This window comes from Chiloscyllium plagiosum, unplaced genomic scaffold (genome assembly GCF_037043375.1).
Source record: "Chiloscyllium plagiosum isolate Xiang-an unplaced genomic scaffold, Cpla_swu_hap1 HiC_scaffold_9, whole genome shotgun sequence".
Classification (NCBI taxonomy): Eukaryota; Metazoa; Chordata; class Chondrichthyes; order Orectolobiformes; family Hemiscylliidae; genus Chiloscyllium; species Chiloscyllium plagiosum.
The window spans coordinates 28,002,110-28,029,451 of record NW_028270147.1 but is presented as its reverse complement, the minus strand read 5'-3'; the positions used below and the strand labels follow the sequence as shown (position 1 = coordinate 28,029,451).

The window sequence follows — 27,342 nt, the reverse complement described above, 5'->3', positions numbered from 1 at the left end:
AGGGAAAAAAAAATCTCACTTACAGTTACTGAAGGTCCAAGATGTGACAGGAGTGCTCCATTCACCTGCAACATTGGACTGGGCACGGACACGAAACTGGTACTGTGTGCTGGGACTTAGATCATTGAGAGTTTTATTTCCAGTCGTATCGATCCATGTGGGCTTGCTGAGTGGTTCCACCTGCTGGTACTCAATGGTGTATTTGTTTATCTCCTTTGTGCTGAGAGGCGGCAGCCATTTCAGTTGTATGCTGGTCAGGGACAAGGGGATAGCCTGTAGATTTCTGGGAGGTGGTGGGCCTGCACAAACAGAATCAACTTCTTCACTGACATGCACTTTTTTCTCCACATGCATTCATAATTGACCTCATGATTCTGACCTAAAGGCGGGCCTTGCCACTACCTCAGCACTGTGTAATTCCTACCGTTAGGAAGGCTTCCATAATATTTTTACATGACTTAAGTCTAGAAGGATTGTGGAAAAAGTTGATTATGGATACACTTCAATGGAAACCTGTGCATTTTTATAAAAAGTTCAGTTTGGAACTTTTTAAGGCTAAACTTGTTTTCTAGAAGACATTTGCCTGAGCTTTATGAATGCCAGGGAGTTAGCTTCTTATTAAAGTGCTTTAATTACAGTCAGAGTTGCTGATACATAGAATCTTTACAATATGGAAACAGGCCATTCAGCCCACACTGACCCTCTTTAGAACATTCCCTCCCATCCCCCGATCCCTGTAGACCTGCATTTCCCATGGCTACTTCACGTAGCCTGCACAATATGGACAATTTAGCACAGCCAATCCACACATCTTTGGACTGTGGGAGGGAACCAGAGCATTAAGAGAAAACCAACACAGGTATGAAGAGAATGTGTAAACTCCACACAGACAGCTGTCCAAGGCTGGACTTGAACCCAGGTCTCTAGAGCTGAGACAGCAATACTAACCACTGAAGCCACCATGAAGAAAGAGGCTTCCCAGCTCAGCTGTTCTCTTTTTGTTGCGTCTAGTATGGTAACTGGAACACTAATTCAGCTGCTCTCATGAGAAGACTCTGAGGGACTTTTCCTTGATATCTTCTGAACATCTGCCTCTGGATAAGTCCCAGAGATGTCCAATGCCCAATGTCTAATACATGCCAAATGCCAGTCACTGACAGCCATCTGAACATTCCACACTTTATCTTTTTTGCCTTCAAGAACATTTATTGCCAAAATCATTTGCCTTTCTAAGTAAATTGTTGCAGATGAATCAGTTTTCTTGTTTCCTTTAACTTGTGTGTGTGTTTGTTGAGGTATTCAGAAGGATAAGTATTTCTACTTTCATATTTTAAGCTAGCTTTACTTCTTTGCTGAATATCTCTTGTTCACAATTAAATAAATTATTTTGTCGTTTATTAAAAGTACATGGCTGATGGATCCTTTTATTCTAAACTTAATATTGATAAAATACATAATTGACCATATCACTAATGTAGCAAAATACTGAAATTAATGTCATGATCAGTGAAGTAGCAGGGGCTACTACACCTGTGAAAAGCAGCATTGGCATTTCATATCACATTGACAACATTCTACAGTCCCTGTGCAATATAATGATACCACAGTGTTGCACCTCATGGAGCCCAATAACACATATATGTTGTATAAAGCAGGGGTTCTAAAGAGGATTTGCTCATGTCACATTAGTTTCATCCATTCCACTGATAACACGTATGGTGTAGATAGAAACAAGAAGTTCTATTCTAGCTTTTGGGGGGAGCAGATGCATCTGTACTAGTTCCTAAGCTCACGTGTAATTATGCCTTATCAGTTATAGCTGTACATATTGTTATCATGCATTGAAGAGAAGCAGCGGTGAAGTGATAGAGTCGCTGGACTAGAGATACAGAACCAGGTCACTGTTTTTGGCTGCGAGTTCCAGTCCTACCAAGGCAAATGGTAAAATATAATCAAATAAAAATCTGGAATTAAATGATGATTATTGTGAAAATCCATCTGGTTCATTAAGTGCTTTAGGGAGGGAAATCTGCCATCTTTACCTGCTCTGGTGTACATGTGGACTCCAGACTTATGGCAGTGTGGTTGAGTCTTAACTGCCCTTGAGCCAATGATGTTAATGTTCCACAAACAAATAAAAAGGAAATTCTCTTTATCCAGGAATCCTCTATTATAGTATATCGTCTACCACTAATCACTTGATAAACCCATGACAGAAGAGCAAGCTACCTCAAACAACCCTTATGCAAATACCACAAGAAAATGGGAGTGATCATTGGAGAAAATGCCAGAATATACACCATGGCACTATAATCACTGTGATAAATTCATATTGATAACCCTACAAAACATGAAAGTTTCAAGAGATAATAATGTGCGACAGAGAGATTTTTTTCAGTCATTCACAGGATATGAGCATTGCTAGCTAGGCTAGATTTATTGCCCATCCCTAATTGCTTACAAGACAGTTAAGAACCAATCACAATACTCTGGGTCAGGAGTCACACACAGGATAGACCAGGTAAGGACCGCAGTTTGCTTCCCTAAATTGACTTCATTAGACTCCTAGTTCCGGACTTTTATTGAAATCAAAATTTACTTCATGCCATGGCAGAATTCGAATCTGCATACCCAGAATATTATTGATGTTTTTGGATTAATAGGTGTAGCACTAATACCACTAAGCCATTGCCTCACTCCCTTTGGAAAATGGACATTACAGACTATGAGATTGCCCCTTGTTAAACCAGGAATTACTATGTAAATGTACCCTATTAAAAAAGAAAGTTATGGAACACTACGTTGTGAAACTCAGATAGCACAGGACATTGCACCATATACCATACAGATATCATTGATACACAGAGTATAATAAAACTACTGTCTGTGTCACACAGAATACCATGGGACACTATATCATGTAACAGTAGAGAATGTCTTCTACAGGACATTGTTGCTGATACTTGAGCTACCAACTGTCATGATAAGCAGAAGAATTTTGAAGGATAGGTATCTCTTTCATCTTAAATTACTCCATGCTGTGCCCAGAATTTTCTATGAATGTCACGGTTAAATTTATAGTCTGACACAAATATTCTTCTTTTCTGTTCTTTCATAGACTCACAAAATCCCCACGGTGCGAAAGAGGCCATTCGGCCCATTGGATCTACACAACCCTCTGAAGAGCATCCCATCCAGATCCCAGTACCCCACCCTATCCCTACATTCCCCATGGTTAATCCACCCAGCGTGCACATCCCTGGACAATTGAGCACAGCCAATCCACCAAACTAGAACTAGGGTTCATAGCCTCAAAATAATGGGAGAAGTTTTAGGACTGGTTTGAGAATGAACATCTTCAGCCAAATGGTTGCGAATCTGTGGAATTCCCTGCTCCGTGAAGCAGTTGAGACAACCTCGTTGAATGTTTTTAAGGCAAAGACCAGTAGATTTTTGAACAGTAAAGGAATTAGGGGTTATGGTGGTTAGACAGATAAGTGGCGTTGAGTCCATGAGAAAGATCAGCCATGATCTTATTGAATAGCAGAGCAAGCTCAATGGACCAGATGGCCAACTCCTGCTCCTATCTCTTATGTTCTCATGTTCCAATGCATTCCATTTCCCTACATTGAAGCTATTAATCAATGCCTGCCCCGGTGTGGTAGGTGACCAGGAAAAGCCTTCCCACTCCAAACAGTATCATAATCTTATTGTCAACTGAAACATTCAGGTGAGAGCCACTACTCTCAAAACCAAGGCAACCCATTTTCACCCAATGTGGCACTGAAGCAGTCAAGCAAAATGGGAATTAGTAGCAAATTTCTCTTTAGTGAGTCAATTAAATCACTCCCAGATCATCACAGAAGTTCTACAGAATAGATATTTTCTAATTAACCACTTCAGGGATGCTAGTACATATTTCTAGAGCAGGTGGAACTTCAACCAAGGTCTCCTGGTTCAGAGGCATGGAGTTCTACAGAGTAGCGTCCTAGGACAATAATCACCAGCTTTTTCAGACCTTCTTTCATAATCAAGTCAAAAGTGGAGATGTTCACTGAGGATTGTATTGTGTTCAGTACCATTCGCACTTTCTCAGATCCTGAAGGACTCCATACAACTTTCAGACTTGGCCTGATGAGTGGCAAGGAAAACTCACACGTCACAGTTGCCAGGCAATGATCATCTCCAACAAAAGACAGGTCAAGATGGGGTGGCACAGTGGCTCAGTGCTCAGCATGGCTGCCTCACAGAGTGAGGAACGTGGGCTTGATTCCAGCCTCGGGTGGCTGCCTGTGTGGAGTTTGTATGTTCTCCCCGTATCTGCATGGGTTTCCTCCCACAATCCAAAGATGGTCAGGTTGGGTGAATTGGCCATGCCACATTGCCCGTACGTGTAAAGGGATGTGTAGGTTCGGTGCATTAGTCAGGGATACATATAAGATAGTAGGGGAATGGGTCTGAGTGGGATCCTTTCTTTCTGTCTTTCTGTCTGTCTATCTATTTATCTATCTATATATATATATATATATATATATATATATCTTCCCCTTGACATGCAATGGCGAAGCTAATATTAAATCTCCAATCATTAACACGCTGAGGTTTACCATTGTTCAGAAGCTTAACTGAACCACACACATCTAGGTTGTAACTATAACAGATCAGAAGCTTATTCTGCATCTCCTGACTCCCCATAGCATGTCCACTATCACCAACATACAAGTCAGGAGTGTGATGTTGTGCTCTCTACTTTCCGAGATGAGTGCAGCTCCAACAACTGAGATGACTTTATTCAGTCAGGCTGTATGTTCCTGCAAGAGGCAGGGGATGGTCTATGTACAGAAGGGGCCTCCCACAATAGAGTGGAATAAATGAAGCGTGGGTGTGGGACCATGCTCCGGGCAGGCTAAGAGCACCTATCCACCCTCACATCAGCAACTCTGATCAAACAATAACTTTTTAAAATTATTTATTCATGGGATATGGTCATTGTAGTGGGGTCAGCATTCAATTGCTATCTCTAGTTGTCCTTGGGGAGGTGGTGAGCTGCCTCCTGGAACAATGGTGTTACTGTATCTCAGTACATGTGATAATAATAAATCAAATCAAATCAAAGCCGCTAAATTATAGGTGTTTGAGAACAAATATGATCTTACAGGTCATCTTTCTAGATAGATTGGCTAATAGTTGAACTTCTAACAAAGGATATACAAGGAAGGAATGCAGTGAAAAGTTCACCAGGTTGGTTCCTAGGATAAAAGGGTTATATGAGAGGGTTAAATAATTAGCCTATACTCTTTGGAGTTTAGAAGAATGAAAGGTGATCTCATTGAAACATACAAGCTGTTAAAGAGGCTTCACAGGGATGGATAGTGTGAGACAAAAACAGAAATTGCTGGAAAAGCTCAGCAGATCTAGTAGCATCTGTGGAGAAAAATCAGAATTAACATTTCAGGTTGAGCAGAATAGGGGTAGACAGTGTGAGGTTATCTTCCTAGAATGGAAGGGGAGTCCATAAACACATAGTGGTGGTGTTGACGAGAGAGGGTTGTGACACGGATTGAGGATAAGTGGGTGATTATTTAGAACTAGATCAGATTAACCTTCCTCATTCAGGTAGTTATAAGTCTTTGAGAATGTTCACCGCAGAGGGTGATGGATGTTCCACTGTTGAACACATTTAAGACTTTGTTTGGTAGATTCTTGAACTTGCGGGGAATCAAGAGATATGGGGAGTGAGCAGGAGAAAGAACATCCGTCTCATTCATCTGTCTCAGACAGTAAGATAAAAGTGCTTTTATTCAGTAACTTCATATCATTATTAAAATTTTTAAAAAGATCTTTCATATAGAAGATTATAGATCCCAATTGGTGAAAAACAACTGGAAACGCTACTTAACTATGTGGTCTGCTGTATTGCTCGCAAAATAAAGCTTTTCACTGTGCCTCGGTACACATGACAATAAATTCAATTCAATTCAAATCAATTTACTTTCCAGGTTCAATTGTATGGAAAAAAACCTAAAAACCTGTGGAATGTCCTACATTACCTGCATCTACTTCCACCATGACTGACTCAGATGGTGGCCCAAGACTGTCACAATGGTATACCATGACGTCCACCTTGTACGCTTGTCCAGGTTGTAGATTTGTTATCTGTGTTGACCGGACTGACAGGGGCTGCACTCGAACCTCTTTCTTAATAGAATTTCCAGAGCCAGTGACTCGGACAACAAACCCAGTTCCAGGCTCATGATCTTTGGAGACGTTCCAGCTGACTGAGATGGTGTCCCTACCCTCGGCCAAAGCCCGGTCAATCTTTGCCACCATAGTGGGTTCTGACAAAAAAAGGAAAGGAACTGAATTCTGGTGCATTACCATGGAGGATGGGATACAACAAGCAAAGCCGCAAAGCAGCACTTCCAATAGACTGATAACAAAGATATTTACATGTGTTATGCAGTACAAACAATGCAAAATTAATCTTGTGGATAAGTGTCATCTTTATAGGAGACATGCTAATTAGTACAACCATATCCATTAATAACTACAAGTTATTCACCATTCAATGCTTGAGAAACTCAGCAGGTCTGGCAAGAGAGAGGTGTGCTCCACAGATGCTGCTAAACTGTAGTTTTTCCAGCATTCTCTGTGTTTGTCTTAAGTATGGTCTCCTTTGCTGGGATGGACATTTAGCTTTATGAACAGGAGTTGGCATGGAGATATTCAAACCCCATAACTTACTGAAAAGCATCATATTCAGGAATGATACCAAGGGATGAGCTGGACAGAGCTTACATCAATAATTCACTCATTGAATTTCAAAGGTACTCTTCCTGGAACAAAGACTCTACAACAGGAACATGAACAAAGCTTATTTCTAAAGCATAAAACACTCGCACAGCATTCAGTGTGACTTACCTGTCCATTTTGCCATGTGGTACTTTTACAGATCGCTCAGAAAGTGACAATGTGTACACAAATGCTGTTGACTGGAGCGATGGATTGTGATGGTAGACACTGATAATCTTTCTACCATATTTCTAACCATGAATCTCTCCTATTCTTAGTGTCTGCCATTGGTGTACATCAGAAGAATAACATATTTGATTGCATTATGAATGCACCTCCCTTGGCCATCAAGTCTTGGGTTGGGTCTCAACTTAAGGTTCTGGTTTAGAGGCAGGGATACTACTCACTGTGTCACAAGACCTTTCAGTCACTATGTGCTGTGCATATGCAAGAATTTGCCTCGAGAAATTTTAGTTCACGAAGCATGTTGGTAACAGCTCCATCAATCAAATAGACATATCTAAAAACATACCTGGACAATCCGTTTCCAAGATAGCATCGGGACCTGGGGGCCCCTCTCCTCCGTCTCCGGGACGAGTGAGCTGTACCCGAACCAGATAGCTTGTTGAAGGTTTCAAATTCATCAGTGTGATTGGCTCATTATTATCAACTGAAATAATGGAGACAAAACATTTCTTAATTCCAGTCAAGGTGTTATTACATTATACTTCAGTAATAATTGCTGTCAATCTGTACATGTAAGTGTTTTAATATACATAAGACTAGCAGATTGTACTCAAATGACACACAAACTGTGCCAGACCAGTTCAATAATGTGTAGAGCACTATTAGGACATCACTGGGCTCCCTCAAGGTGAATACCACACATCTACATAGGGAGAGAATGAATCTGTTATGAGTATCTTCACGACTTTAGGAGAATGAGGGAAGGTTCCCACAGAAATCCATAAAATTCTAACAGAATTAGACAGGTTAGATGCAGAAAGGATGTTCTCAATGACGAGCAAGTCCAAAACTAGGGGTCACAAACTAAAGGTAAGGATCAGCCTTTGAGGATAGAAATGAGGAGAAATTTCTTCAATGAAAGAGTGGAAATCTCTGCCACAGAAAGAAATTGAGGTTAAAACATTGAATGTTTTCAAGAAGGAAATAGATGTAGCTGTTAGGGCTACAGATATCAAAGGATATGGAGAGAAAGCAGGATCAAGGTGCTGAGATAGATGGTCAGTCATGATCATATTGAATGGCGGAGCAGGCTGGAAGGGCTGAATGACCTACTCCTGTTCCTATATCAATGGACTTGTAAGAGATTGGCATGGATGAGTTGGATTGGAGGGTCTGTTTCTGTGCTGTATGATTCTGTGACTCTCAGTGAAGAGCTGTTGGGAGGGTACTGTCCAGCCTTGATTGGAGCCACTTACCACCTGCATATGCACATCTGCAGGCTGAAGTGGTCTGACTTTGGCAGAGTTTCAGTGTGTGCAGACACTCCCATTAGTCCCAACATGTTAACATGCATTTACAACCCAGATTTATCCAGATCTGTGAATAAAGATATATATATATCCATTATGCATAATATATAAAGACCTATGGAATTAAAGTGATTTTAACACATTATCACTCAGGCAGAACTTGCACCATCTAGCACCAGAAATAGAAATACTTGGTCTCAGAAAATTCTAAGGCAGAGTTAGTTGCAAACCTGAAGCAGACCAAGAGAGGACTCTTCATGTGTTTTCTCTGTTAATACAACTTTCCATGATTTTTGGGTCAAAAGAAAATTGACTTGTGGAAAACCATCCTCATAATTAGAGACACAGTTCTCAATGATTTGCATTACCATCTAACCGTAATTGCTCTTTTTGAATAGCAGTATTTTCCATAAAGTCCGAGGAAGTGTTGCTGAACAAAGAGACCTTGGAGTGCAGGTTCAAAGTAGAGTCGCAAGTCGATAGGATAGTGAAGAAGGCATTTGGTATGCTTTCCTTTATTGGTCTGAGTATTGAGTACAGGTGTTGGGAGGTCATGCTGAGGCTGTACAGGACATTGGTTATGCCACTTTTGGAATATTGCATGCAATTTTGGTCTCCTTCCTATCGGAAGGTTGTGATTGTGAAACTTAAAAGGGTTCAGAAAAGATTTACAAGGATGTTGCCAGGGTTGGAGGATTTGAGCTATAGAGAGAGGTTGAATAGGCTGGGGCTGTTTTCCCTGGAGCGTCGGAAGCTGAGGGGTGACTTTATAGAGCTTTATAAAATTATGAGAGGCATGGATAGGATAAATAGACAAGGTCTTTTCCCTTGGGTCGGGGAGTCCAGAACTAGAGGGCATAAGCTTAGGGTGAGAGGGGAAAGATATAAAAGAGACATAAGGAGCAACATTTTCACGCAGTGGATGGTGCCTGTGTGGAATGGGCTGCCAGAGGAAGTGGTGGAGGCTAATACAATTACGACATTTAAAAGGCATCTAGATGGGTATATGAATAGGAAGGGATTGGAAGGATATGGGCCGAGTGCTGGCAGGTGGGACGAGATTGGATTGGGACATCTGGTCAGCATGGATGAGTTCGACCAAAGAATCTGTTTCCGTGCTGCACATCTCTATGACTCTGTGACTTTATTTACCTACTATTGAAGACCACTGCGCCCCACTGTCATTTGGCTTATAGAGCAGTTTCACAGATTTCACCGGCCCATCTCCAGTGAAGTTCACGCTGTTTGGATCCACTTTTAGTTGCTTGCTTTTCTTTTCCAGGAGTCTTGGTATGCTTATTGGGACAGGAGGTTCTGAAAAGAAAATTGGCATTAGTTTCTTGAAATTAAACCTTACAAATGATCCATCAGTACAATCCAAAACACTGTGTCAAAAGGTAAATCCATAAATGACATCTCAAAAATAGTTGTCCAAAAGAAGTAAAACTTTGAAAAAGTATTTCCATTTACAGAGGAAAGATAATAATGCCATATTGGTTAATGATGAATAATTTTCAACTCACGCCAGATTTGGACTAGATTTGGTTAAATTTTTTTCAGTTCAAATCATCAAAGGGAAGACATTTTCAGTATCTCAGTCAGATTGATATACATTCACTCATGGGATATGGGAATGGCTGGCTGGGCCAGTGTTTATTGTCCACCCCTAGTTGCACTTGAGAAGGTAGTCACTGCAGTGACTTTCATGTTGACACAGTCATAATGCCTTTAGAGAGGGTATTCTAGGATTTCAAGTCAGGAGGGTGAGTAGCTTGGAGGGAAATATGCCGAAGGTGGTGCCCCCATGTATGTGCTGCCCTTGATCTGAAGTTCAGGGCAAAGGTTCTATTTGTTGGTGGTGTGCTTGTTTCTGGTGCATTCTGTATCTAGGCCATTATGGAACATGCTGGTTCCTAGATGAAATGGCACCCCAGCATGTAGACAATCACGTGGCACAGTGGGTCAGTGGGTAGCACTGTTGCCTCACAGCGCCAGGGACCCGGGTTTGATTCCAACCTCGGGCGACTGTCTTATGTGGAGTTTGCACAATCCCCCCGTGTCTGTGTGGGTTTCCTCTGCGTGCTCTAGTTTCCTCCCACAGTCCAAATATGTGCAGGTTAGGTGAATTGGCAATGCTAAATTACCCATAGGTTAGGTGCATTAGTCAGGGGAAATGTAGAGTGATAGGGGTGGAGTAATGGGTCTGGGTGGGAAATTTACAGAGGGTCGATGTGGACTTGTTGGGCCGAATGGCTTGTTTCCACACTGTAGGGATTCTATGAACTAGGCTTATTCAGGTTCCTCTTCTGACTGGAACTTTCTGTTCAGCAGATGTGTCCAACACCTTCACCTCCCACACTGTCTCTCCCCTAACCCATGGCCCCCCCCCGTGTGGTGCTCTCAGTGCTCAGGACCTCCTTAACTGGATGGTGAGGGCAACCTTTGACCACTACTTGGTCTGGAATTCAACTACCATGTCACCCTGGCACCATTTGGGGTTGGGATACAGGAATGATCTGGACCCCAGAACAATAATTCAGTCCACAATAATACTATGTACAGTTAGATTTTAAAAGATTCCACACATCAACTCAAATGTGAAAATCTCAGCCCAAAGTATTAAGCTTTCAAAGTCTCCTACCTTTCACAATGATTTTGAATCTCCTCGAGTCAGTGCCAGTGGATGTGCTGACTCTACACTCCCAGACCCCCGCATCCAACAAACTTATCTGTGGCAATTTGAATTCTGAAGTGGTTAAATTCCCTTGCATGATGGATTTGGTTGCCTGTGAATGAAAATACAAAATACAATGCAATTAATTTCAGACTTTTCACTGAAAATATGACAATAATTGATTAATCTTTATGCATGTTTATCTGAAAAATGGACCTGCATACAATAACATGGTAATAGATCCCCATTCTATAAAATGATAAGGAATTCCATACAGTGACACAGCATCCACTCTTTATCTGCACTAGAAGATACCCTCAGAACTCACTGTTTTCAATAGACTAGGATCCAGCCGTGCCACTGTGAATTCTTGCTCCCTCCATTAAGGAAGCAGAGAAAAGCATCAGATAGAAATTTGCCAGGGGACTGCATTAATGTGCACTCGAATGGAAAAACAATGCCGGTTGCTTACAAAGAAGTTAGCACCCAAATACTTAGACAGTTAAGGCATGTCAAGAGATGCGCCATTGGGTGTGGGCTCAGGAAGATTAGAAGCAATTCTGACTTAAAGATAGAGTTGCACTATTGCAAAGATCGCAAAAGGCATTACCGCTTTAAGACAGCGAATTGACACTCAACATGTGATGCTCTAACAGAAGGGAACTCCACCTGTCTGCAAATTCAGCCGTCAGGCATTCAGTCAACTGCCCAGACTGCTAGTCAGGATATATAAAACATATATAATACAACAGCATTCTAAGTGAACAGATAGTCCAGGCCAAATATGTACATCTGAGATGTCAGATTAGTGCATATACTTAGTTGTTAATAAACCTCTGGATATGGCTCAATACAAACCTCTGTGGTATGTAAGGTGATGGTAAAATCACCATAGTCCGACTATGCTCTCTCATAAGAGAAATGATTGGTGTTGAGTTTAATCTGAGTGTCATCACAGTTCAGATGTGGAGAGGCAAGTTTGAGAATGTTAGTATGAGAATTGAACCTGCTCTGTTGGTATTTACTCTGCATTGCAAACCAGCTATCCAGCCAACTGAACTAACTGACCTGCAAATGCTACGCAGATATATGCTACATGGCTAAACATATAGAAAACCATTAAACACAACAGGTAGTAACTTCATTAAATAAACAAGCACATTAAACAACAATGAGAGAACTTGAAAGACTTTTATTTTGCTGGACCTGGGCATGATTTATATGTGACCACATTCTGGTAAAGAATAGTAATAGTCACCTTCAAATATCCATGTCTGAATCAATGATACACATCTTGCTTAATCTTACTAGTTTGCATAAAGTTTTGAATCCCACATTCCTAAGATGATGACAATTCGACGGACTTTGGATGGAAAGGTGGTGGAGCCTCATTTGGAACTGCAAAGGGAGGCCATTTGGCCAAATTTGTCTGTGCTGACTTACTAAAGTTAATCTCACTGCTGTGTTGTCTCTGCCGAATCCTTTACTTCTTTTACTTCAGCCATCAACTTTCCCTTACAAGATACAATGGTTTCTGCTCAACCATTGAATGCATGCTAACAAGGACAAAGGCGAAAATTTACTGAGTGTGGTCTCCATTATTCAGAGCAATGCAGGAACATCAATAATAAGCACTGAAGGAATTCTGCAAGCAGTTAATCCCTGACGTCCACCTGTTGGTATTGTAAGTTATCTGCTTGCAAAAGTACCTGACATTAATTCTCCTGGCACTTACACTGGTGTACTTGCTTCAGGTCCATCCAGTTCAAGTGCAGCTAATCTGAAAGATGACATTTCTGAGGTGCTGTTTGTATGATACATGCAGGAGAATGGGCTTTCAGATCTTGCTTTTAATTTATCATCTTAATGTTTTCACTGCACCAGTGATTCACTCTAGTGTTGCTGAGCTCAAAAGGATCTCTGTAGATATAGCCTAAACTTGGATTTAAACATTATAATCTGCATGCATGGTTTTTGAGGATGAAGAATGGATGAGTGAGGAAAAGTTTAATAACACAACTAGGGAGCCAGCACTGGCACAATGGATTGAACGGCCTCCTTCTGCGCTGCACCCTCATCCATCCCTTTGTACAGATTTAACTATTCCACTCTCCCTCTGATCAGCCTCCATGTTTTTGTCTCTGTCAATTAGGGGTCATCAAAAACCTGATGTATGTGTCCTACATCTCCCCTCTGTTTGCTTATCCACAACGCTTCCTAGTTAAGCAAAGCTTCAATTTTAAAATTCTCACCCTGGTTTTGAAATCAATCCATAATCTTACAATTTCCTCTCTCTGTAACCTGCTCCAGCCCTACAAATCATTGCAATATTCAGGGTTATTCTAGTTCTCCCCTCTTGTATTTAAATTGTTTCACTATTGGACACAAGCCTTCAAATGTTAAGGTCCAAAGTTCTTGAATCACCACCCTACACTTCTCAACCATTTCACCTCTCCTCCTTCCTTAAAAATGCTCCTTAAAACATACCTTTTTGACCACTTTTTTTTAGATTAATTACTTACAGTGTGGAAACAGGTCCTTTGGCCCAACAAGTCCACACCAACCCGCAACCCATTCCCCTCCACCTAACACTATGGGCAATTTAGCATGGCCAGTTCACCTGACCTGCACATTTTTGGATTGTGGGAGGAAACCGGAGCAAACCCACGCAGATATGGGAAGAATGTGCAAACTCCACACAGAGAGTCGCCAGAGGCAGGAATTGAACCCGGGTCTCTGGTGCTGTGAGGCAGCAGTGCTAACCACTGTGCCACCATTTTGGCTATCTGATGTAATATCTCCTATGTGGCTCACCGTCAAAGTTTATTTAGTACTTTTGTCGCTCTTTGGGATGTTATATGATGTTGGAGGTGGTATATGAACAGACGTTGTTATAGAATCATTGCACAATTCTATAATGAGAGGAATGTAAAATGCCACACGCCAACTTTCCTGAGCTCAGGGTGTCCATGACGGCTGTGCTTTTTTGATCATTGCTATTTATACAGATTGTAATGTTATGGAATCTTACCAATGACAGTAAGTAAATTAATGATCAAATAACATTTGAATGCCTAGAAAAGATATGTTCAAATTTGATATACATCATTGAACTATTTAAACTATTTCTCCACTGCTGAGGACCGATGATGTAATTACACCACATGTACAGTGTTCATAGTTCAAATTGTGTTTATCATCAAACGAGGCCACTGCAAATCTAACTGCAATGTACCATCTCAACTTTCATCATATTATAGTGCGTACGATTCTTCTGTTTCACTTTATCATCAATTGACTCAGTGCATAGCTATTCTGCATCTCATCCAGGGATTGTACTCGTATGTTTGTGGCTCACAGATCATTCCCCAATATGTTGCTGCTTGCATCGATCACAGATCTTTCCCTAACAATCACGTTACTCTCTGTGTAGATCACTGGCATCCAGCCCCTGCTATGGTTATGATTCGATTTATATAATTCAAAAGTTCTCTTCCTCGGCAACCATGGCTGAGTATCTATAGCTTCTTTCTCTTCCTGTGATCATGCTGTCGCGTGCATATCTCAATAGTCCTGAATAGTCATAGATGCAATGATGCAGTGACATAAAATAAACTGCAGAACATCAACACTAACATGGACTCATTGGACTTCTTTCTGTGCTGCAAAACTCCATTTAAGGTATTTTCTAATCCACCTGTTCAGGGATAATATTACAAACCTCTGGAACAGGTGACACTTGAACCCACGCCTCCTGGCCCAGGGGTAGGGGCACTACCACTATAAAAGATTCCAAAATTCCATTTAATTCTATATAATAGTAAAAATGTAGGAAATACTGTTAATGGCAAAAGTTTGGAATAATGCTCTTAATCATTGATCATAACAATACAAACAATTGTTGGTCACAAACTCTTGGTCTGCAGTTCAAGTTTTTAAGCTTAGATTGGTAAAGTCTGTAAGTTAGAGAAATATCTCTTGTGAGATTCACCTTCAAAATTGCTCCATTAGGTTTACGGATCTGAATTTCCTTGTTACTGGGCAGTGGTTTTGCTGAGGCAGAGCATTTCATTACTGGGCTTGAGTTAAGGTTCAGTTCAACTTCTGTAAATGTGTCAACGATCTTTGGGATGTGATCTTAAGGGAAAAAAATATACATATTACTAACTTTTATTAAAATGTATTACTATTTAGCTTAATAAGTACACAAGTGTTTTAAATGTACAATACATTATCATCCAGACCCTCATCTTCAATGTTATTAGTAACTCCAAAATCCCTATACTGCTACAACCATCAATATTACCGTCTCCAGTATTGTTACAACCCTTTTGTTCTTGAGATCTTGGATTTTCTGGCAAAACTGGTATTGTGTGTCCAATCTTAGTTGCTTTGGTATTAATGGATCTTCTACATGAGTATTTTGACACAAGTAAACAGCTTACAACGTCACATCGCAAGTTGATTAAGAATCAACAAAGACGATATAGGATTAAATTTATACATAAGGCAGACTGTATGAAACTGCAGTTTTCTTTGCTAAAGAACTCAACAAATGTTTAGGAACTGTCTGATAGTAAAATATTATTTCCAGATTTTTAGATTCTGCTAGGGCCAGTGTGCATATTCCTATATTTTTTGATCCACACGTACCAAATTAAAATAATAAAGCAGGCTTTGCATGAAATCAACCAAATAATTTGACAGCTGCTTTAATGCAGGGCTTATTTTGTAGCAGAATGTTAATTTTGGCATTCAAATAAGTAATACTGAGTTTACTTTTTACAAATTATGCTAGAGTAAATCATAGCATGGTGAGCACAGCTCATGAAACACAATAATTTGAATGATGCAAAATGTTGCATCCTGCTTGATAATACACGAATGAAAGCCCCTTTTAAATTGGTGCTTTCTTTTGAACTAGCAACCATTCGTCTGAGGAAAGTAAACACTGGTCCCTACTCCAAAAAACGTACATGCATGCAACAATACACATTCAGAAGTGAAATCACAGTGTCTCGTACCTGATTTCTCACAGTATTGGCCATGCCATCCAACTGGGCATTTACAGCCATGGAATCGATCACATGATGCTCCATTTTGACACTGACACTTCAGCCTACATTCTGGTCCATAGGTGTTTGGGCTACACTCTGTGAACATAATTTTAAATCAGGTAGCTATCCACATCAGGCAACTTAAATCATAGGCCCAGATTTTCTAATGGCCGGATAATCAGTTCTGTGCATTTTGGCACAGTGGTTAGCACTGCTGCCTCACAGTGCCAGAGACCCGGGTTCAATTCCCACCTCAGGCAACTGTTTGTGTGGAGTTTGCATGTTCTCCCCGTGTCTGAGTGGGTTTCCTCCAAAAGTCCAAAAAAAATGTGCAGGTTAGGTGAAAATTGGCCATGCTAAATTGGCCGTAGTGTTAGGTAAAGGGGTAAATGTAGGGGAATGGGTCTGGGTGGGTTGCTCTTTGGAGGGTCGGTGTGGACTTGTTAGGCCGAAGGGCCTGTTTCCACGCTGTAAGTAATCTAATCTAAATGTAGATGGGATTCTGCAGTTGGAGCAGAGCCCAAAAGAATTGTCCAGGAAATTGAAAACTCTCTGGGAAATTCTCCTACTCCTGAAATCCTCCAAAAGTCTCAATTTAAATCAAAGCATACTAGAGGGTTCCACCACAGTTAAGTAAATAGTTACTTAGGAAATGTTTGACTATTAAATAGCTGGTCGAACTGTTGAGTAACTATTCAACTGAGCACGCCCCACCCTGACCCATACCTCATTACATCACACCTCACAACTCATTACCTCATTATTCCCCCAGGCTGCTTTCACCCACCCTAGACCCTGAATAGACACTCTCCTATGCGCCTGAACCCAACAAACCCACCCAGCAGCCCCACCCCCTAATGCCTGGAACACACTAACACCCCTCCACTGGACCTGACAGCCCCTTCCATGCCCAGGGCACAATATGCTGGGATTTGAACACTCCCGCTTCTCCCCTGATGCTGCATCCACCTCCTTACCTCCTACTCACTTGGCACCCTATCCAGCTGGAACCCTATCCTTGCCCACAGATTTACCTTCTGCACTTACTGTTTCACAGTAACTGTCAAAGTGGTTGTGAGGGTGGGGCAATGTATTTCAGAATAAGGCAAATGACTGCCAGGAAAACAGGGCTGTGGTTTCTGTGGAGCCCTGTTTACTCTATACTAAGAGGGGTTTACCAATGAAGGCACACTCTGCATTTCGGAAGAAGCCCTGAAGGAGTCGAGTAGCAACCCACCCAGACTCTTACCCTCAGAAAATTTCACACATATTCTCCAGTTCAAAATGGATGAAATTACTTGAAGCTATTTGTATGTTATAAAAGGGAAATATGTAGTTTGCAGTATATTATTATGGAGGATGGAATTCAATGGATTGCAGAGTCCATATAGGGATACATGTTTCTAAAATATTACAGATTATCACAGTACATTTTAACAACAAGAGAATATTCAGCAAGTAGTGAGTTACCGATTCTGCATAGCTAGTGATTGATAGCTAGTAATACATTACATATTGATTAATGCTAATGTACTTGTTTACTATATACAAAAATGTCTAATTGTGTATTTTACACAAGGAAAGACAGAGCTGGTGATGCATTCCAGAATGACATGTAGCTGTTAGGATGAGGTGAAACAGGTGGGAATATTGCTCTACCTTTGCACTTTCTTCATGAATTTGAATCTTGAAAATGTTTTTATGTTAATTTGAGGAATGAGCAGCTGCAGCAATTGCACAAATAAATTTATCAAAAAACAGACTGCTAGCAAGCTGGGCATCTTTCTCAAAAGTAAAGTTAAACTGTTTAAAATGCTCAGCCTTTGAACGCCTAAACGGGTGTTATTTAACCAGCCCAAGTTAGCTGGGTGAGGCAGCAAGGTACTAAATGGAAACTCACTAAGTTGGGTGACTTTATGTTTGGCAGCGCACAGATACTCAGACACTGAACATAGTAAATAAAGCAACAGCTTCCACTAACTGGGTGATATTTTGAATCCCTGAATAGTTTTCCTTTATTGGTTCTGAATAAAATAGCAAGATGTTACTTGGATATACTAACATTATGTACAGCCAGGTACAAGTGATTCAGAGACAGATCACAATTAACACTTTAAAGGCTGTTCATTGGCTCCCTACAGTGTGGAAGCAGGCAATTCAGCCCATCAAGTCCACACCAACCCTCTAAACAGCATCCCACCCAGATCCACTCCCCTATCCCTGTAACTATGCATTCATTATATAATGCCTTTCACATCTTTAAAATGCCCCAAACTACTTGTGGTTGGTTAATTACTTTTAAGTTTCAGTCATTGTTGATTTGTAGACAAATAGCAATGATTACAAGAATGAGATGAATCAAGCCAATCCACTCATCTTAAACATCTTTGGACACTATGGGCAATTTAACATGGCCAATCCACCTGAACTGCACATTCTTGGACTGTGGGAGGAACCTGGAGCACATGGAGGAAATCTACTAGACACAGAGACAATTACATAAACTCCACACAGACAGTTGCCCAAGGGTGGAAATGAAACTAGGTCCCTGGCACACTGAGTCACCCAAATGGTTTCCAACACCTCCTGCAACCACAGCACACTTCCCCTTGAAGAGGTGAAGGCTGGCTTTGACTGGTACATCTAGCCTTTCACAATTTTAACGTAGCTGCTGAGGCATTGCAGCCATTTAACAAAGTGGTGAGCACTAGTTACACATTGTAGACATTTTAAATCAGTAGAAAGAATAAAGTCAGTGTATTGCTGGCATCACTTTAAACAGACACAAGTGCATCAAATAGCCGTTGTTGAGTTAGAAATAAAACTTTGAATATAAACATAGCTTTCTACCAAAATAAACATAGTTGAAAAGTAATTGCACGGCCTAAGTACCATCACATTTTTCAGCTATGTAGTACACTAATTAACAGCAATTTGCAGAACCTGCTAATGGTTTTATAATCCAAAAGTCTTGCTGATGGGTATTGTGGGAGAGGGTACTTTATGCTATTGAAGAGCAGTGACTAGGGTGCAGTTGTAGAGCATTGCAAGGGAAATTATTTTGAAGATTAACTTGGGGCTCAAAATATATATTGAAGGAACTTTCCCTGATAAATCTGATAGTTTGTATGAGGCATTTGAAAGGAATTTACTTGATTCATCTCATTCTTGTAATCATTGCTATTTGTCTACAAATCAACAATGACTGAAACTTAAAAGTAATTAACCAACCACAAGTAGTTTGGGGCATTTTAAAGATGTGAAAGGCATTATATAATGAAGCTGTTATGATACAGTTTTCTTCCAGCTGTCTTTGTACTTGCTAAGAATGGTGGCAGGAGAATACCTACATTTTGTTATAAAAAGGAAAATTACAGGCATGTTGCTAAACAGAAACATGATCCTGAGCAGAAAGGGATCTGTCTGTCTCTCAAAGTGGCTTCTATAAAGCATCCACAAAATAATTTGACAGGAAGCAGAGAGCAGTCACGACAAGCACCATGCAGTTTGTGTTGACTTTGTCATTTAGCAAGGGAATGTGTATGGAGGACTGTAGAAAATGACCTATTTTTTTAATAGCATCACTAAAACATTTTATATTTTGCAGCATTTTCATATCATAAATATGATATAGTATTAACTAGTGATGGAGGGAGGAGGTTCTACAATGAATGATCTATTTGAAGAGGGTTCCTTTCAATCAAAAATGTTTCAGAACCTTCAAACTGAGAGTCTTTTCATTCCAAAGACTCAATGGACCATTTTTTGCTCATTCATTCATTGGATTTGGGTTCTCTGGCCAGGCCAGCAATTGTTATCTACTCCTAATTTCCCTTGAGAAGATTGCAGTGCTCAATAAAATGGAGACTACAAACTTAACATCATTATGTCACATGACATGATATGGTGATGACATCAAGAGTTTATCCCTGAAAGATATATATCCTGTGTCGTTGTGGAGAGAGATTGAGGATCTTGACTCTAGTGACAGTGAAGGAACGCCAATATTGTTCTAATATATATTTAGGGAATGTTTATTTAGGGTATAGAACAAGCCTCATCATTGATGTCAAAATTTATATTGAATTAATTTTTGACTTTTGCTATCTCTTTCTTCAAAGTTTGTGCGAAGATTTGTAGCTCGGGTGCTCGTTGTTGTGGTTCTGTTCGCCGAGCTGGGAATTTGTGTTGCAGACGTTTCGTCCCCTGTCTAGGTGACATCCTCAGTGCTTGGGAGCCTCCTGTGAAGCGCTTCTGTGATGTTTCCTCCGGTATTTATAGTGGTTTGAATCTGCTGCTTCCGGTTGTCAGTTCCAGCTGTCCGTTGCAGTGGCCGGTATATTGGGTCCAGGTCAATGTGCTTATTGATTGAATCTGTGGATGAGTGCATGCCTCTAGGCATTCCCTGGCTGTTCTCTGTTTGTCTTGGCCTATAATAGTAGTGTTGTCCCAGTCGAACTCATGTTGCTTGTTCTCTGCGTGTGTGGATACTAAGGATAGCTGGTCGTGTCGTTTCGTGGCTAGTTGGTGTTCATGGATGCGGATTGTTAGCTGTCTTCCTGTTTGTCCTATGTAGTGTTTTGTGCAGTCCTTGCATGGGACTTTGTACACTACATTGGTTTTGCTCATGCTGGGTATCGGGTCTTTTGTCCTGGTGTCCTGTTGTTGTCTGAGTGTGGCTGTTGGTTTGTGTGCTGTTATGAGTCCTAGTGGTCGCAGTAGTCTGGCTGTCAGTTCGGAAATGCTCTTGATGTATGGTAGTGTAGCTAGTCCTTTGGGTTGTGGCATGTCCTCATTCCGTTGTCTTTCCCTTAGGCATCTGTTGATGAAATTGCGGGGGTATCCGTTTTTGGCGAATACATTGTATAGGTGTTCTTCTTCCTCTTTTTGCAGTTCTGGTGTACTGCAGTGTGTTGTGGCCCTTTTGAAGACGGCATACTCAAACTACTGGACCTGTGCCTCACAACACACTTCACATTCAACAACCAAATATATGAACAAATCAACGGCACACCCATGGACTCACCTATCTCTGGACTCATAGCAGAAGCGGTAATGCAAAGGTTAGAACAAACAGCCGTACTGCAAATTCAACCCAAACTCTGGGTCAGATATGTGGATGACACCTTTGTAATCATTAAAAACACAGAAATAGAGAACAAACACCGGATCAACGCCACACTCACAGGAATCCGATTCACTAGAGAGGAAGAAAAGGACAACCAACTCCCATTCCTAGACATGATGGTAATGAGAACACCTAACGGAGAATTCACCACAAAGGTATACAGGAAAGCCACATACACAGACCAAGTCCTGAACTACGAAAGCAACCACCCCAACACACACAAAAGAAGTTGCATCAAGACACTATTCAAAAGGGCCACAACACACTGCAGTACATCAGAACTGCAAAAAGAGGAAGAACACCTATACAATGTATTCGCCAAAAATGGATACCCCTGCAATTTCATCAACAGATGCTTAAGGGAAAAACAACGGAACGAGGACATGCCACAACCCAAAGGACTAGCCGCACTACCATACATCAAGAGCATTTCCGAACTGACAGCCAGACTACTGCGACCACTAGGCCTCATAACAGCACACAAACCAACAGCCACTCTCAGACAACAACTCACCAGGACGAAGGACCCGCTACCCAGCATGAGCAAAACCAATGTAGTGTACAAAATCCCATGCTATCTCTTTCTTTTTAGGCATGGTTTCTTCCTAGAGTAGTCTGGCAATGAAACCTGTTGTGCCAATTTACTCATTCAACCCACACAGACAGTGGAAGACTTCTGAAGTCAAAGCAATGAGTTTCTGAGGGTTAATTTTCCTGATCTCTGCCATGGGGAACACTCAGTTCCTTGAGTGTGAAGGTTAGAAAAAAGTGAATATCTACTCTTTGGTGTTCCCACGATGAATCAAGATGAGTGGCAAATTCAATGGCTGTGCTTGAATTCAGAATTTATTATCTGATAGCATTTTTATGATGCAATTACCCAATATCACCTTTACATATTGCTTAATCACAAATATAATATTGAATTAGAATGTTTAATTTTGTGCACCATTGAACAAGGCTTCAGCTCTATAAAGCGGATGTTATTTTTTATACAGACCTTCACTGCATTTCCTCCCATGCCAACCGGCAGCACATGAACAACCGTAGGGATCAGGCAGACAAAATCTATAGCCGCTGCAGCTCTTCTGGCGCTTACAGTCTTCCTGGCAATTGCGACCAAATTTTCCTTTCTCACAGACTAAAAACGAAATAATGATTTGTTGAGATTCTGAAACATTTACAGTCACTGCTTATCAAAAACCAAGTCCCAAATTATTGTAAAGCACTGACCTTCATAGTTGTGCAGAAATGGATTAGTTCAACCGTCCTGCTCCCCAACATCACAGTTAAAATTATCATCCTCCTGTTTAAATTTCTTTATGACCTTGCCTCTCTCTATGTCTCTAAACACCTCTGGTCCTACAAACTTTTGTCCCATCCCACAGTACACTCTGTTCTGTTGACATCGTTCTCCTGTTATATCTTCCTCTCTTTGTCTCACCACTGGTGGCTGTGCTTATACCCATCTAGAGTGAACATTCTAGCATTTCTTCCCAAAGACCATCTACCTCCACAAGATCCCTAAAACCCACCACTATTAGAAAGCCTTTTTCTCATTCTGCTTGGACATGACATGATGTGCATGACTGATGATCTGCCACTATCACACTGATACTTTAGTGAGCTCCCACAATGTAAGAACGAAATGTGAGTCACGCAGTGCTGAAAGAATTCATTGAGCCTTTATTACAGCACTTCGTATACGTGTATATGAATTGCAAACACTTGCTTGTCTGGGCTTTAGCTGATGCTTCCCTCAAACAGGTTAGGCTGCCGGAGAACAGAGCTCAGTAAAATGGACGCTCAGAGCTTTATACCATGAAGTCATCTGCCATGTTTTGGTGATGACATCATAAGCATATCCTTTAAAGGTGTGTCTTTTATTTGCTGTGAGAAACAGTACAGCACTGTTAATAATTTATTCACCACCAGCATTTTTTACTTACAGGACCATGGAGCACCTTACTATATTTTTTTCCCCACATTAAAGGCTGTGCGTGAGTTGTTGTTGTTGTATTGGGTGGAGTTGGTGTTTAGTGTACAGTGTACTGGATTGTACCATTCCAGTTCAAAAAATGTTGCATTGTAAAGGTGGAATGCACTTAAATGCATATGCTGCAACGTATATTGGATTAATTCCAGAGTTACAGTTCTTATGTTTCAGTCCAGTCCAGTCTGTGATGTTAGCAATTAGCCTCAAATGGTGAGCTTGGGAATCTAGATGTGTCCAACTGATTTTAAGAATAGGAATTAACTTATAATTAACTTAATAGTAAAATTATAAGGCAAAATTCACTGTGTGGTTATTTTTCTTCATCAAGTGCTTTTATTACCTTAGTTACTAAATGATGGCTAATGTTTGCTAAGTATATATACATGTGTGAAGTATGTTCTCTACTAAAATTAGTGCATTTAAGTTTGGCACTGTTGTTCTGAATATGACTATGACTAATTATTTCTATTGAACAATACAGTTTTAGTTCTAAGCATGTAGATGGCTTATAGCTCTGTGGTTCACAGTAAGCAAGTTTCAGTACAAAACATTGCAATCAATAGGTCAGTTGCTTGCCATATATACATTTAAAATGAATACTGGTACACACATTAAATATGAATACTGAGACATAAACTCTCTATGGATGACTGATTTACAAAATCTCATTTTGCAATATTAATAATTGTGATTCCTCACCCATCTCACAGTTTTCTCCAGTAAAGCCTGGTCCACAGATACATTCCCCTGTACCTTCATGACAGATTCCCCCATTGAGACAATCAGGGCAGTCTTTATCACAAGCTGTTCCCCACTTCTTATGAGGACAAGCTGTAACATAGCATAATGGTGTAAGTAAAACATCAAATTACTATCTGGTAAGTATTGAGTCAAACTTAACTTATGCACAATTTCTTGGGCATATATCCTAGCCTTATTTCAGAATTTGTTTTACATAATAAACAAGACTTGTCATCAATGATTGAAGTATGGATGCAACATATTCATTTTCTTTGCTTACACATTACAAATGAAAAATCAACTACTTTTTCATTCAGTGAATTCCTTTAATTTTTAACCTTTTGGGTAATAATATGTACTGACCACCCAGCCTTCAAAACAGACTGGGTGGATAAATGCTATTAACACTAAGAGCTACCTCACAAACTCATACAAACAAAACTGTAAAATTTGAGGTCAAGTATTAATATTCAGATCTGAAATTTGTGCTGCATATTTTATAGTTAATTTGAGGCCACCAAAGAACTGTTTGCCTATGGTGTGTCTGAGTGTTACCCCTTTCACTTAGGTGAGAAATTATTACTATTCGTGAGCATTTTCCTGCACTGTAATTGAGGTGACAATTCAGTGCAACAAGGTATCATGCAAGTGGGAGATGTTTTAGTGAGAGTAGGAAATTCAAAGAGATGCATATAGAGAACTTCTTATAGACACAAGTGAGTGTATTGGGATGTTATAGCTGCAGGCTAACTTTGGCTTGGTCGTGTATCATGCGGTAGCTCTTGTTACAGACTCCAGCAGCCTCTGCTGGAGAAAATGTATGGAATTGTGGTTGGAAAAGGCTTGATTGTTACTTTACTGTTGGCTATGAGACAAATGCAACTTTATGATGATCTGACAATATGTTTGGTTTTGTGAATTTTTATAACATTAATTTGAAGTCCTTGAACAGTAAGTGTAATAACATTGTTCAAATACAGCAAATATATTGTTGCATATCAAGCTTTTGAAAAATCTTCTTTCAACTATTGTATTTGAACATGGTTTCTTTACAATATCATCTTGATGCTATTATTATGTTGAAATGAAGAAATGCTGTTTGAACTATCACTTACATATATTCAGATAATACTGTGATTTGTCTCCATCAATGTGTACCTTTGCATTCTCTGCCAAATTCAAACTAGGCCTTACCTCGGACTATAAGTCTGAAGAAAACTCCATTCAGAAAATTCCCACTAAGTGCTGATGTGCTATAAACACATGTGTGAGAAGGAGTTGCATTATCAATCTTCAAGGAAACAGTCCCGTTCTCGATTTCATTAACGTGAATTGTACTGAAGTAGGTACCTGAGAAAACAAGAGCATCCTTTATACACTTTCAAGAATTCAGTAAGAGCGACAAAGAGGAAGGGGTAGATTGGAACAATAAGACTGAAATATGACAAATGTTTAGCTGCAACGGAACACTAGAATAACTTGATGGAGAAAAGACCAGGGTTCATTTAGTTCACTTTTCACCATGTAGGTATCTTATGATACAACAATTCTCGAGTTGATGACTAATAGTAATTGAGATCTATCAATTAGTTAGCAATGGGTACAACAAGATGCAGTGTAATGTCCTCTGCCCAGTCGTGGGAAACTTTGGGAATCATATGGTTATTGTCACCTTCTCCTCCCAAGCATGTGTCACATATCATGTCATAGAGATGTACAGCACGGAAACAGACCCTTCATCCAAATTATCCATGCCGACCAGATATCCTAACTTAATATAGTCCCATTTGCCAGCATTTGGCCCATATCTCTCTAAACCCTTCCTATTCATAGACCATAGAACATAGAACATAGAAGAATACAGCGCAGTACAGGCCCTTTGGCCCTCGATGTTGCGCCGATCCAAGCCCACCTAACCTATACTAACCCACTATCCTCCATATACCTATCCAATGCCCGCTTAAATGCCCATAAAGAGGGAGAGTCCACCACTGCTACTGGCAGGGCATTCCATGAACTTACGACTCGCTGAGTGAAGAACCTACCCCTAACTTCAGTCCTATATCTAGCCCCCCTTAATTTAAAGCTATGCCCCCTTGTAATACCCGACTCCATACGCGGGAAAAGGTTCACACTGTCAACCCTATCTAACCCCCTAATCATCTTGTACACCTCAATCAAGTCACCCCTAAACCTTCTTTTCTCTAATGAAAACAGCCCCAAGTGTCTCAGTCTTTCCTCATACGATCTTCCTTCCATACCAGGCAACATCCTGGTAAACCTCCTCTGCACCCGTTCCAGTGCCTCCACATCCTTCCTATAGTATGGCGACCAAAACTGCATACAATATTCCAGATGCGGCCGCACCAGAGTCTTATACAACTGCATCATGACCTCAGGACTCCGGAACTCAATTCCTCTACCAATAAAAGCCAGTACGCCATATGCCTTCCTCACCGCACTATTTACCTGGGTGGCAACTTTCAGAGATCTGTGTACATGGACACCAAGATCCCTCTGCTCATCCAGATACCTTTAAAATGTTGTAATTATGCCAGCCTCCACCACTTCCTTTGGCAGTCATTCCATACACGCACCACACTCTGTGTGAAAAAAGTTCCCCTTTAGGTCCCTTTTCTCACCTTAAATCTATGTCCTTAGTTTGTAGACAGAATGTGATCTTTGTGTCTGGACATTCCCTCTGATGAGAGCTCAGCAGTGTTACTGTCTATTTATGACCCATTTATTAATAATCAATCACTTAAGTAGGCAAGGGTCCACCTCCCATGTTATTAAGGTCCCAGTGGGGTAGAAATCCCATTCATGAGAGCTGTTGCCTATTCAGACAATGAGGCTCCATTACCAACAGTGCCATGGGAGTCGGTGGACACTGCCAGTAATGAAATAGTTCCTTCATCAGGGACCATCACTGGATTGTTGGAGACAGGCAAGTGGAGTGATAAGGTGTCGGAGATAGGACTTTGCCAGTGAGGTGGAGGAAGAAAGGATCTTATACAAGGGCAGTGTACAGTGCTCGTTGCTGGATTCCTCATTTGGGCACAGTGTCTGTGAATGAGCAATCCTACTGTAGCCCACTTTTTGGGAGACGCATGAGAACCATTAACTCCGTGTGGGCTTACAGCCTTTACTATCGCAGTGATGAGTTTAACTGATATCTTGCCAGAAGCAATGCCTCAGTTCTCCATCCCTAGCACATTCAGTTAGGGACAGTGTTCCCAATCTGAAAATGTGTTGCTGGAAAAACGCAGCAGGTCAGGCAGCATCCAGGGAACAGGAGAATCGACGTTTCGGGCATAAGCCCTTCTTCAGGCTTATGCCCGAAACGTCGATTCTCTTGTTCCCTGGATGCTGCCTGACCTGCTGCGCTTTTCCAGCAACACATTTTCAGCTCTGATCTCCAGCATCTGCAGACCTCACTTTCTCCTCTATATTACTTA

At 40.7% G+C, this 27,342-nt stretch overlaps 1 protein-coding gene across 1 annotated transcript in view; it reads right to left on the bottom strand.

Moving 5' to 3' along the window:
* tie1 (tyrosine kinase with immunoglobulin-like and EGF-like domains 1) overlaps window positions 1-27,342 on the bottom strand; it is an 89,146-nt gene that overhangs the window by 28,334 nt on the left and 33,470 nt on the right. Inside the window, exons 4-13 of the mRNA XM_043698905.2 lie at window positions 25,079-25,234; window positions 23,843-23,974; window positions 22,148-22,288; window positions 15,987-16,115; window positions 14,954-15,099; window positions 10,930-11,074; window positions 9,441-9,602; window positions 7,325-7,462; window positions 6,051-6,338; window positions 24-299 (exon numbers count right to left, since the gene is read on the bottom strand). Coding sequence (XP_043554840.2) covers window positions 24-299; window positions 6,051-6,338; window positions 7,325-7,462; window positions 9,441-9,602; window positions 10,930-11,074; window positions 14,954-15,099; window positions 15,987-16,115; window positions 22,148-22,288; window positions 23,843-23,974; window positions 25,079-25,234 — 1,713 coding nt within the window. The remainder of the gene's footprint in view (window positions 1-23; window positions 300-6,050; window positions 6,339-7,324; window positions 7,463-9,440; window positions 9,603-10,929; window positions 11,075-14,953; window positions 15,100-15,986; window positions 16,116-22,147; window positions 22,289-23,842; window positions 23,975-25,078; window positions 25,235-27,342) is intronic.